The sequence below is a fragment of the Hydra vulgaris genome, chromosome 15 (genome assembly GCF_038396675.1).
Source record: "Hydra vulgaris chromosome 15, alternate assembly HydraT2T_AEP".
Taxonomy (NCBI): domain Eukaryota; kingdom Metazoa; phylum Cnidaria; class Hydrozoa; order Anthoathecata; family Hydridae; genus Hydra; species Hydra vulgaris.
In genome coordinates this window covers 24,781,803-24,795,757 of record NC_088934.1, presented here as the reverse complement: position 1 = coordinate 24,795,757, position 13,955 = coordinate 24,781,803, and the positions used below count along the sequence as shown (strand labels likewise).

The 13,955-nt window shown below is 27.9% G+C and overlaps 1 protein-coding gene across 5 annotated transcripts in view; it reads right to left on the bottom strand.

Annotated features, from left to right (window-relative positions):
- Positions 1–13,955, bottom strand: part of LOC136092268 (nucleoprotein TPR-like) — a 122,828-nt gene that overhangs the window by 21,133 nt on the left and 87,740 nt on the right. For all 5 annotated transcript variants that reach the window (XM_065820098.1, XM_065820101.1, XM_065820100.1 and 2 more), the window contains 4 exons: positions 4,814–4,875; positions 4,387–4,435; positions 4,106–4,206; positions 3,976–4,022 (listed from right to left, as the gene is read on the bottom strand). In XM_065820098.1, the coding sequence (XP_065676170.1) occupies positions 3,976–4,022; positions 4,106–4,206; positions 4,387–4,435; positions 4,814–4,875 (259 nt within the window). The remainder of the gene's footprint in view (positions 1–3,975; positions 4,023–4,105; positions 4,207–4,386; positions 4,436–4,813; positions 4,876–13,955) is intronic.

Genomic DNA, 13,955 nt, shown 5'->3' with positions numbered 1-13,955 from the left:
CTCTTGTTGAATTAGCTGAGGATATTCTTCGCAACACAATATTAGCATAAGCTAAACAATTGAGAAGTAATGTTGCACATAAAGATATTTATCCAGATTTGACTGATGCTCAGAGACTCTAAACTTTTAACCTCAGAACCGAATGAAATAAAATGAATCAAGCAAGACCAGACAATCACCCCTTTTGGTATGGCATCCGTGGCAATAAGATCATCAAATTCAAAAAGAAATCAGATCAATAATTTTATACATAATTCAGTGTCAGATTGCAATAAAATAAAAAGCTGTCATGTTTATACCTAAATGCTACCTCTCTCGATAACAAGTTAAATGAGTTTAAAGTGATAATTGAACAATACAAACCAAATGTAATTTCTGTGACTGAGACATGGTTTAAAAGTGATTCAGTTGTAAACATTGAAGGTTATGATCTGTACAGAAAAGATAGATCAGACGGATGAAAAGGCGGTGGTATTTGTTTATATATAGACAACTCATTAGACTCCTATGAACTAAACCATGCTGTTCTAAATCCCTGTAAACTAGAACAAGTGTGGGCAGTTGTTTATTTTGATAATGACAAGTATTTACTTGAATGTATCTACAGGCCAAATGATTTTTTAGATATAGCAGAATTTGACGTGGTTTTTGGCCTGGCACGCAAATATATAGACAAAAATAAGTTCAAAGACTTAATTATCATGGGCGATTTCAATTTCCCATCAATCAACTGGTCAAATGGCTGTGTTGATGCAATTTCAAATGAGAATGGAATAGAATATAAATTTACAGATATTTTAAATGATAATTTTCTTTATCAGCATATTAACATACCAACTTTTCAGCTGTCAGATGAACAACTTGGGAGTACCTTAGATTTAATCTTTACAACTCAGTCAGCGAGTGTTAACAAAACAGATTCAAAATTTGTTCTGGGAAATATAACCAGAGGCCATCTAATAATATGTTTCAGTTTCATCTTGTCTGATAAAGCAATCCGTGACAATAAAAGTAAGCAAAGATTTATGTTTGCTAATTCCAATTTTGAACTAATATCTGATCTAATTTCAAATGTTGACAGGATACAATGCTTTAGTAACAAAAACGTACAAGAAATGTTTGATGAACTGATTTTTTATACTGAGGTGGCATGTAATCATTTCACTCCAATAAAAAAAAACATTAAAATCTTTAAAAATTAGACCAGCCTGGGTTAATGCTAGGTTAAAGTTTCTTATTAGAAGCAAACAAAATTTAAGATATAAAAACTGCTCTTGCAAATGGAAAGACCCTGTTTTGAAATCTAAATACAAAATGATTTGCAAAAATGTAGCAGACGAGATTAAAAAAGTGAGACTTTGAGCTTAATCTGGTAAAAAGAGCCATCAAGAATCCAAAGCTTCTCTACAGCTACATGAACAATCAACAAGCAGTCAAAGATAATATAAAAGCATTAAAGGGAGAAAATGGTATAACCACTCAAAATTTAAAAGATATTGCTTATATCTTAAACAAAAATTTTCAAGCTGCATTTGTGAAAGAAGATGATGGTCCACTACCTTCTTTTGATTTAAGAACTACTGAAACATTCATTATGACAAATGAAGATTTTACATATGAAGTGTGTCTATCTAAGATTAAAAAACTTAAAAGATAACAAATCCAGTGGTGTTGATAATTTACATTCAGCTATTTTAAATAATTGTGCATCAGCCTTTGCCATTCCACCTATGTATATTTTTAAAGAATCGTTTAAAACCGGCAAACTGCCAGTGCAATTTAGATCAGCAAATATCCCTCCTCTGTACAAAAAAGGTGAAAAAATCTTAGTAGGAAACTACCGACCGGTATCACTCACCTCAAGTGCATGTAAAATAATGGAAGGTATAATCAGATGTAAACTTGAAACTTTTCTATACAAGTTCAAACTAATAGTCAAGCAACAGCACAGTTTTGTTAAAAATAAATCATGCTTAACAAATCTACTTGAAACACTTGATTTTATTTCAAATGCCTTAGAGAATGGTAAACCTGTTGATGTTATCTTTTTGGATTTTGCCAGGACATTTGACACAGTGCCACATAAAAGATTGTTGCTTAAACTTACAGCTTATGGAGTATCTGGTGTGACAATACAATGGATTGAAGCATTTTTAAAAGAAAAAAAACAAAGATTAGTGAAAGAGGCAAAAATGTATCCTCTTAGGCAGAAATTACCAGTGGTGTGCCACAAGGGTCAGTAATGGACCACTCTTGTTTGTACTATTTATAAACGATTTGCCTGAAACTCTAAAAAATCTAACCAAACTGTATGCAGATGACACCAAAATTTTGAATGAAATGCTTTCCAGTGCACCAACTCTTTCTTTGCAATCAGATCTTGATTTAGCTTTTAAGTGGACTCATAACTGGCTTGTGAAATTTAATATTTCAAAATGTATGGTCATGCACTTTGGCCGGAATAACAAAAAATCACCCCTTTATATCATTGAACAAAAGTTAAACATAACAGAATATGAAAGTGATCTTGGAGTAATCTTCTCAAGCAATCTGAAATGGAAAAATCATGTAATAAAATGCATAGGCAAAGCCAACCAAATGTTGGGTCGGATTAGAAAATGCTTTGTTTGCTTAGATATTAGACTGCTAAGAATACTTTATGTTTCTTTTGTGCGACCACTGTTAGAGTTTGCAGTACAAGTTTGGTCACCTATTTGAAAGGGAGAAATTGAGTTATTAGAAAGAGTCCAACATCATGCAATTCAATTAATACCATCACTTAAAAAAATCAACTATGAGTATCGTCTAAAAGCTCTCAACTTGATTACCTTGACGAAAGGGGGCAACGAGGAGATATGATTCAACTTTTTAAATTCTTCAACGATTTTAACTATTTGGAAACAATCAAAAAAATTAGTATTCAACAAACTCAAAGGAGAGGTCACAGCTTTAAGTATGTCAAAGAAATCACTAAGCAAGCCTGTCATGAAAATTTTTTATTTAATAGATCAGCTAATTTGCGGAATAGCTTGCCAAGTGAGTTGGTTAAAACACAATCAGTTAACAGTTTTAAAGCAGGTCTTGATTGCTAGATGAGCAGCAGTCAAGCAAATCGGCTGTCATAGTGTGTTAATACCACACTCATTGGCTCACACCAGTAACAGCAATTAATAATACTAATACTAATACTAATAATACAGTTTCTAAATGCAGCTGCTATTTTGTGCATATTTTTACAAGGAGTTATTTAAACAAATGCAAACAGTGAAAAAGTATTGCTTTATTAACTTAAATCAAGAAAACCTGCAGCCTTTTGTTTTATATGCTGCGTTTTTTAAAATAAATACTATTCACCTCCCCAAGCCCGAGAGGGTCACTTCAGTCGAGAAAGCTATCTTATTGTGGTTACACCCTCTATTAACTCTTTAAACAAGTTAAGCAAGGTACTACCAGGAACATGGGTACTTAATACAAATACCTATTTGTATTAACTATTGTTATAATAAAAGTAATGACTTTTGTATGTGTTGTTTCTGATGTAACTTTGTTGAGTTGTGTTATACATTGATGACTGTTCTATACTTTGGGCTTATACATTGATTTTTTGTTCTATACTTTGGGCTGGATTTGTTCTGTACTTTAAATTAAAGTACTTGTTAATTTTACTATTATATTATTTAACTATTATGGACTACTTTATTATTTTTGAAGAAATAATTGTTTAGATAACAATGCTATGGAAGGACATTTTAAAAATGTATCATCTTTTAAATAACTTAATAAAACGAATAGCATTTATTTAAATTAATGCTTATAGCTTTTTTGACATGAACAATGAAATTAATATATACAATATCTTTTAATATAAACTAATAAAATACTACAAAAATTAATTTTTCATAATATAAAGTATTATGAAAAATTAATGTAAGAAAAAGAAAATAGAACTAAAAATATTTTAATAACAAAACCTACCGGGGTGAGAAACTGAAGAACCTTGTGAAGGATAACGAACAATAGAGCTATAAACAAAACAAAAAACACAAAGTTAGAACAAAATAATTAAGAATAAAAATGATAGCGAAAAAATAATATTAAGATGTACCCAATAGCTTCAGCATATTCAATTCGTTTAGGAAAAAATAAAGTTGGAGTACTCGGAACCATAGAATCATCTATTTTTTCATAAAAACTATTTGCAGGTCCCTGAAATAATTACTTTTTAATCATAATCAATAAATGAAATTGTTGAGATAATATATATAAAAATGCTTTAGTAGAAAACATATCAATAACCCAATCAAACAAATAAAATAATAAGTATTAGCAAGCCAACATATTAAATCAATAACCCCATCAAACATATAAAACAATGAAGTTACGCACTGAAATAAATGAAAGCGAAGGCATTTGAGAGCTTTCACGGACATATTGTCTAAAAAAAGACAACTAATTATAAATAACAATGAAAGTTATTACATAATACTACTTAATTTTTATATAGTGATTTTATTTTACTAATTGGGTTTACTATTCCAACTAACAATGATAGTAAAAACAATAAAATTAAAAAAAAACAAAAAAACAATGAAACTTTTTTTCTAAAGAACAATATGTTTTTTCAAAAAAACAATGGAACTTTTATTTAAAAAAAACAATAGAACTTTTTTTTTTTTAAATAGAATTTAAAAAAAAAAAAAAACACAACCTTTTTTTTTCAGAACAACTTTTTTGTCAGAATATCTTTTCTTTTTTATACAAAAGGTGATATAAAAATTTCATTCATAAAAAACATAAAATAATATAACAATACTTTTGACGCAGTATTTCTTGTAAAGATGACTGTAACAGAGGTTCTATCTGAAGTTGAGTGTTCTGTAAAATTTAAAATTTAAAGAGAAAAAAAATGAAGTTATTTTTACTACCACTACCACTACCACTATCACTACAACTACCACTACTACTACTAATGCTCAAATAAAATGAAACTGTATAAAAATTTCAAAATAATGATCAATTTATGAAAAAAAAAGGTTATTTAATGCATTAAAAATGATCTACTTTATTTTAAAAATAAAAAAGATGAATTTTTACAATGTTTCTTTGTATAAAAACTCTGAAAAAAATTTTAAGTAAAAAATTTTTTTCAAAAATAATTAATATTTTAAAATTTTTACATAATTTCACTTCATTTGAGTATCAGGTTGACCTATTTTGGAAGAACTTTTTTTTATAACAATAGAAACTTGTTAAATGTTTAAGGGTCTTGATGGAACCCTTAAAATGATTTTTATTCAAAACAATGTTAAATCTAGAGTTACTTTTTTGTATAGAACACTCTTAGTGAGTGGGAACAAGCTCAAATAGCATATATATATATATATATATTATATATATGCTATATATATATATATATATATATATATATATATATAATATATATATATATATATATATATATATATATATATATATATATATATATATATATATATATAAAGAGTACACGGGAAAAAACGGCATAGTTACATTTAAAAAGTTTTGAGAAAGTATATATTAATCATTTATACAAGTTTTCAGATAAAGCATAAAAGTATGTAAATTAGAAAAAATTATTTCTTGATTAATTTGTTTGAAGTTTACATTTTTAATAAAATTTTTGTAACTTTTATTACAAATTTTTTTTTAATTTACATACTTCCATGTTTTATATGAAAACTTTTATAAATGATTAATATATACTTTCAAAAACTTTTTAAATGTGACTATGCTGTTTTTCCCGGTGTACTCTTCATATATATATATATATATATATATATATATATATATATATATATATATATTTATATATATTAGGGTGACAAATATATATATATATATATATTTGTCACCCTTATATATATATATATATATATATATATATATATATATATATATATATATATATATATATATATATATATATATATATATATATATATATATATATATATATATATATATATATATATGTATCTAAAGTGATTTCCTGTCTAGACTCTTCTACAGCTTGTGGCCCAGACAACATACCTGTTATTGTCTTGCAGAAGTGTTCTCCAGAGCTGTCGTCTATACTCTCAAAACTATTCAACAAGTGCTTATCAGAGTCTTGTTTTCCAGCCTGCTGGAAAGCCGCATCTGTTATCCCTATCTTCAAAAATTCTGGGGAGCGATCTGATTCGTCTAACTACCGTCCCATAAGTCTTCTTCCTATCATAAGCAAGGTTTTTGAATCTTTAATTAACAAACACTTAATTTCTCATCTTGAATCTAATAACTTACTTTCTGACCATCAATATGGATTTCGATCTTCTCGTTCTACAGCTGATTTGCTAACAGTAATAACTGACAGGTTTTATCGTGCATTAGATGAAGGTGGAAAGGTTAAGGCCATCGCTCTTGACATGTCAAAAGCGTTTGATAAAGTTTGGCATGCTGGTCTTCTCCATAAGCTTTCTTCTTATGGTGTATCCGGCAACATCTTTAAGATCATTGAATCCTTCCTTTCCAATCGTAGCATAAAAGTTTTCCTCGATGGACAACACTCTTCTTCTTATTCTGTAACTTCAGGGGTTCCTCAAGGTTCTATCCTTGGCCCTATACTCTTTTTAATTTACATTAACGATCTTCCAGATATTCTCACATCTAAGGTGGCATTGTTTGCTGATGATACTACCATTTATTCTTGTCGTGATAAGAAACCAACACCTTCTGATTGCCTGGAGGGGGCATTTGAGCTTGAAAAGGATCTCACTTCTGCTACAGCATGGGGCTCACAGTGGCTGGTGAACTTTAATTCAGATAAAACTCAATTTTTTTCAGCCAATCGTTATCGCAATAATTTAGATCTTCCTATATTTATGAACGGTGATGTACTCGATGAGTCACCTACTCTTCATCTTCTAGGATTAACTCTTACTTCCAATCTTTCTTGGAAACCATATATCAAATCGGTTGCAAAATTAGCATCTGCTAAGGTTGCATCTCTTTATCGAGCTCGCCACTTTCTTACTCTGGATTCTATTCTCTACCTCTATAAATCTCAAATCCGGCCTTGTATGGAATACTGTTGCCATATCTGGGGCGGATCTTCTAATGATGCCCTTTCTCTTTTAGACAAGGTGCAAAAACGCATTGTAAACATAGTTGGACCTGCTCTTGCAGCCAACCTTCAACCATTATCACATCGTCGTAATGTTGCTTCTCTTTCTCTTTTCTACAAATACTATAATGGGCAGTGCTCGAAAGAGCTAGCGTCTCTTGTGCCATCTACTAAAATTCATTCTCGTGTTACTCGTCATTCAATTAAGTGTCATCCTTTTTCTGTGACTGTTCCTAAGTGCTCCAAAAACGCTTATTCGTCTAGTTTTTTTCCTCGAACATCAGCTCTTTGGAATTCGCTTCCTTCATCTTGCTTTCCTGATTCATATAATTTGCAATCTTTTAAATCGTCCGTCAATCGTTATCTTGCTCTACAATCTTCATCTTTTCTCTTACAGTAACTTCCAACTTTAATTAGTGGCTGCTTGCAGCCTTGTTGGAAGCGAAGATGTTTTAAAAAAAAAAAAAAAAAAAAAAATATATATATATATATTAGGGTGACAAATAAATGCATTGAAGAAAAAAAATCTATCTTCTATTTTACTAATTAAGTTAAGAATATTATTAATATTTTATTATTTGTTAATCTTAAGAGCTATTATGCATGATCCACATAATTTCTTTTTTTTTCCTTACAAAATAACAACAATGTAAGAGAAAGTACAGGACTTATGACAGATCAGGTTCTAGACTGGTAAAGAGCTAGAATTCCAACAAAACATTGTTGTTATGATATAACACATGTTAAAAATTTGTTGAGAAATACAGAAAGCTGAAAAAGAATGAAGGCCGCAAAACCAAAACTCAGCAAAGAAATGAAGAAACATTTTCTTAAAAAATCAAAGAACTATTTGATATTGGTCATAAAGATGCTTTAAAATTAATCACAGTAGAAGAACACAAGATGTTTCTTGTACCACAACGAGAAGCAGAATCACCCTGCAAAATTCAAAGGATTTTAGAGTGCCGTACTTAGCCGACATCAGGTTAGCAAAAAATTTATTTGGATTTTTTCTTTCTGTTATGAAAGGTGTAATGATTATTTGATTATAAAAGCATTGCTTTATAACAGCATAGCTATAGAAAGGGCTTGAAATAACAAACTTTTTGTCCTAGACAACTTGTCCTATAAAAAATAAAGAAGAGTGATCAACGCAATTCCTGACTATGCATAAAACATTTTGTTTTAACAACTCGATCACGCAATTTGTTTTAACTACTCTAGGCGTTTCAAAATGCACTGAAAATAAAAGGAAAATTTGTAAGACAAATTACATAACAAAAAGAAAGTCTTAAAGAAAAAGAAAAAATCTAAACTTAAAAAACCAAAATTTGAAAAGGAAAATATATTTATATTACATTTTTTTAAAAATTGCTATACTATACAAAATGCTTTGTAAATTATTAAATACATAAAATATTATGTAGATATATCAAATACATGAATTATGCAATTATTAAATACATAATTAAAAATATAAATTAATAAGTTAATTTATTAAGTTATTAAGTTTATTTATTACTATTTATTACATAAATTATTAAGTTTGTTTATTACTTTATTAAATAAAGTAACAAATTATGTTCACAATAAACCCATTTTATTTAAATTATCAAAGAATATTGTACGTAATTACATTTATATAAATATGTATTTTTTAAAAATCTTATCAAACATTTTCTAGGATTAAATTTATAAACACTTTTAATAGCAAAAAATTTTTAGTGCAAAAACAAACATTACATAACAACTCAAATTTAATAGTGTAATAAAAAGAACTGGTTTCTATAAGCATTAAAAAGAGTATTACTTAAAAATTTTTATAAAATAAATTTAAAAGGGGTTTCAAAAGCTAAGGTATTTTATAAAAACCATCAGACAAAAAATAAAATATATACTAAACTATAAATTTAAAATAATAACTACTTGCAGTGTTATAATGTATGTTTTAATGATGAAAAACGAGAAAAAACTTAATTCAAAAAAACGCTTTGGTATCTTTTAAAAAATGAATTAACTCAATAAAATGACATGTTTTATTAATGTAGTCGTGAGTTCAACTTCAATTTTTGTTGTGTATAAAAAAAAAGTTCAAAAAATAAAGTTTTTGGAACAACTAAAATGATTAGTAAATAAGTGTACATAAAATAAGGGTTGGACAAAGTGACTGATAGACGTTGTTTTTTACTGGACTATGTCCAATGTCCAGCACTTATTTCAAGCCCTGGCTATAAACAATAATATTTTTAAAATGTTGTAATATTATGAGTTTTTTACTTAGTTTTACTCAATCTTGAGATATCTGTTGCATGCGCATGAGAATGTAAAATATCGTCTGAAAAGTCATTCTTTTTTTTTGACTGATGTTCCGCATGCAAACATTTCTGTTTAGCATTTGCCTTTATTTTTATTAAGACAATTTTTTAAAAGCTCTGACTGAAATTCTTGACAAGTTTTACACCAAATTTAAAGTTACTTTATCTGAATCATTTGCTTAAAAGCTGCAGGACTTAAACCCCATTTTTCAATAACAGTTCTGTTAAATTATACAAACAAGAACAGCGAATTTTAAACAAACAAAAAAAAAAAGCAAACAACGAAAAAGAAATAAAAGAGCTAAAAACAAGAGAAGAAACATGTTCAACAGTCACAGACCTAGTTTTGACAGAACCAGTCTCCTCTCGGGGTACTGATAATGAACTAGATGACTTTAATCCATCATCAGCAAGGAAACTGAAACTGAATAACTGATTACTCCAGCATTTTGTTCAGCTCATGAATGTTTAAAACTCCCAATTGTTCTGGTTCCTTGGTTTTGTCAATTTGTCAAGAGTTAGTGCCAATATTGAACATTACTCTGCATCATATGAATCTCTTCTATGTGCATGTATTGAAAATCATAAAGAAGTTGCAAAAAAAAAATTATTTTAGAGTTCAAGCCACAGGTTCTATTAACTGTACATTGGGACAGAAACCAGATTTGAACAGCAGAGATGAAATGGATCGACTGCCAATATTAGTGACAGGATACGATGTCAAAAAACTGTTGTCAATTCTAAAACTGGATCTAGGCATGAGTGAACAAATGAGTAAAGCAACTGAACAAACTTTAAAATATTGGAACATTTCATATGACAAAATTGTGACACTATGTTTTAATGCTACTTCAAGAAACACAGGTATACATTCAGGTGCTTGTACTTTGCTGGAAAAATTAATTAGGAAGTTTTTTATTATAAATAGCCTGTTGAAATTATATTCATGAAGTGATTTTATCCCATGTTTACAAAACTTGTTTTAGACCATCTATTATTATTATAAACAGCCTGTCGAAATTATATTCATGAAGTGATTTTATCCCATGTTTACAAAACATGTTTTAGACCATCTATTGGTCCAGAAATTTTCAGCAATTTTATGATCAGTGGAGTAAACTTAATTCTGGGTCATGGGTCTTAACTGATGCAGATCTAAAAGTGTATGGTTCGCTTGTACCATCAGCAGTAGAATTTGGTGTAAATATGCTGCAAGGAAACAACTAAACAACAAAACAACCTCAATAACTCTTCAATAAAAACTCTGCTAGATCAAAGCGGAATATGCATCAAGCATGATGGATAGCAAAAGCACTGTAGTCTATTAAAATCTAGTTGTTTCAACGTCAATTTTGTTAAACAAAAAAGAAGAAACTGAATAATTTAAAAATACTTAAGGATGAATTAGCTGAATCTGCCATCAAAACGTTGCAGGACATTTAACTGCAAACCTTGTGAGACTTTTTTTTCAGCAACAATGTTGATAACCAAACTGAAGAATAAATTGTTGATTGCACTTGAGAAGCCAGCCAAAAAAAAAGGTAAAAAGACTTGAGTTGAAAAAGATTAATGGATAAAATTGTAATCATGAACTTAGATGATTTTGTAACAAAGAGATCAAAATATGTATTTAAAGTGCCTGGAAAAAATAGGACATTTATAAAGGAACATTACTTAGATAGATGGAGCACATTAACCGAATACCAGGAAGCACATAAATTGTTAATTCTATGAAAGTTGTGAATGACACAACCGTTTCAGATTACACAAAAATCTTGAAAGATCAAACTCAATTGCAATATGTTTTACAAACTATAGAAGAACTATTTATATATATAATATATATATATATATATATATATATATATATATATATATATATATATATATATATATATATATATATATATATATATATATATACATATACAGCGGTGGCCAAAAATTAAAGACTACTCATTTTTTAGTTGGTTTCTTAATCTCTAAATTAAAATTAAGAAGATTCTAATTGACATATTAAATTTTTTTTTTTAATATCTTGTTAATTAAAAAATAAGGATTAAAGTGGTATAATTTTTTAAATCTAATTCTAATTAAATAGCGTTTAACTTATTAAAAAACTGATGAGTACTTATAAATCTTCTTTAAATAAATTGGACAAAATTTAATGACCACTTTCAAATCTTTAATTGGCACTTATTAAAAATAATAATCCATTATTTTTTTTAACTGTCTTAATTGCTTGTTACGTTGGTTATAAAATAAAATGTCGAAACCTGAGTTTCGATATCAAATAAACATTTATTTTTTGAATTGCAATAAGGATATAAAAATATTGCAAAAATGCGTGCAAAGATTGAAGAAAAAGACAGATACTCGGCTCTTGTATTAAAAGAAGAAGACTATAGCATCAGACAAATAGCAGAAAAGCTCGGAAGGTCTAACTCTTGCATTATTAACATAATTCAACGATACAAAGAGACCCGGTCAATTAATGATTGTCATAGGACTGGACGTAATAAAATTTCAAATGACTGTGATGTTTGCTCGTTAGTGAGATTAATGAAAGAAAACAGACAAGCATCTTCTACAGACTTGTCTACGAAATGGACACTGTCAAATGGTCTGAAAGCAAGTCCTAGAACTGTGCGAAGGGTCCTCCACAATTTAAATTATTTATGGCGTGCTGCTGCAAAAAAACCACGCTTAAATAAAAAACAAAAATTTGCCAGGAAAGAGTGGTGCAAACTACATAAAAATTGGTCAACAGATCAGTGGAGCCGTGTGATCTTTAGTGATGAAATGAACATTGAGGTAGACAACAGAAAAGGTCACATAATGTTGCATAGACTTCCAAGCAAAATGGTTTGATGAATTTTGAAACGAATTTTTGAAACGAATAAAACAAGGCAGTGGTTTAATAGGCATTTGGGTCTGTATGAGTGCCTGTGGAGTTGGCGTTTTTCATTTATTCGATGGTAGACTCAACAAAGAAAGGTACATCGAAATTTTGGAAAACTCGCTTATTCCTAGCATTGATTTATGGCAGTTGCAAGATGGATATATTTTCTAGCAAGATAATGTGCCGTGTCATAAAGTGCATGTTGTTAGCAATTAGTTCAATTCTAATAAAATTCAAGTGCTTCCATGACCTGCCAATAGTCCAGACTTGAATCCAATAGAGAATTTATGGTCGTGACTTGATCACAAGCTTGGTAAAGAACAACTTTACAATTTGGAAGATTTGAAATCTTCTATCTCTCATCATTTGAAAAATGTGCCTGATGAAGTAATCAAAACTTTAATGAATTCAATGCCAGAACGAGTACAAGAGTGCTTGAAAATAAATGGAGGAACAACACGTTTCTAAATTATTTTTTTATTGCTTTTTGAAATATTTTTGAAATTGGTCTTAAAATTTTGTCCAATTTTTTTCCCCATTTATATTTTTTACTAGTCAGTTTTTTAATTTTTTAACATTATTTTGTAAAAAAATTACAAATTCTTTTATAATAAATATAAAATACAATAAAAATTCTTTCTAAAAATGTTTTTCTTTTTTTTGATACCTTTTTCCAAAATAAAATTATACTAAGGTTAAAAATAAATTTTGAAAAAAAATGAGTGGTCTTTAATTTTTGGCCACCGCTGTGTATATATATATATATATATATATATATATATATATATATATATATATATATATATATATATATATATATATATATATATATATATATATATATATATATATATATATATATATATATATATATATATATATATGCACAGCTGTATATATACATATATATATATATATATATATATATATATATATATATATATATACATATATATATAAATATATATATATATATATATATATATATATATATATATATATATATTATACACACACATATATACATATATATATATATATATACATATATATGTAAATATATATATATATATATATATATATATATATATATATATATACACACACATATATATATATATACATATATATATATATATATATATATATATATATATATATATATATATATATATATATATATACATATTTATGAGCCAAAATATCACGTAAAAAAAGAAATAAATAGTATGATACCGTATATGATGTTTTCATGCTTATAATATTATTACACATACTATTAAAGATGTCACTTATATTTTATATAACTTTTTCCTGCAGTGGGAAGCTTGACAAGAATACCACTCAATTACAAGTAAAAAAGACCAAGAACACCGCTAGCAAAAACCATTTGATATTTTTAGAGAAATGAATAAAAACAAAATACCTAAATCTTTTAATATTTATCATCCAATTAAAACAAAAAATAGTTACAATCTAATAGTCGAATATAGGAAAAATTATTTACTATTGCTGAAAATGACACTAGAAAAAGATTTTATCAAACCAAACATATGGTTATCGAACTATCGAATGCAAGTAAAAATATTGTGAAACC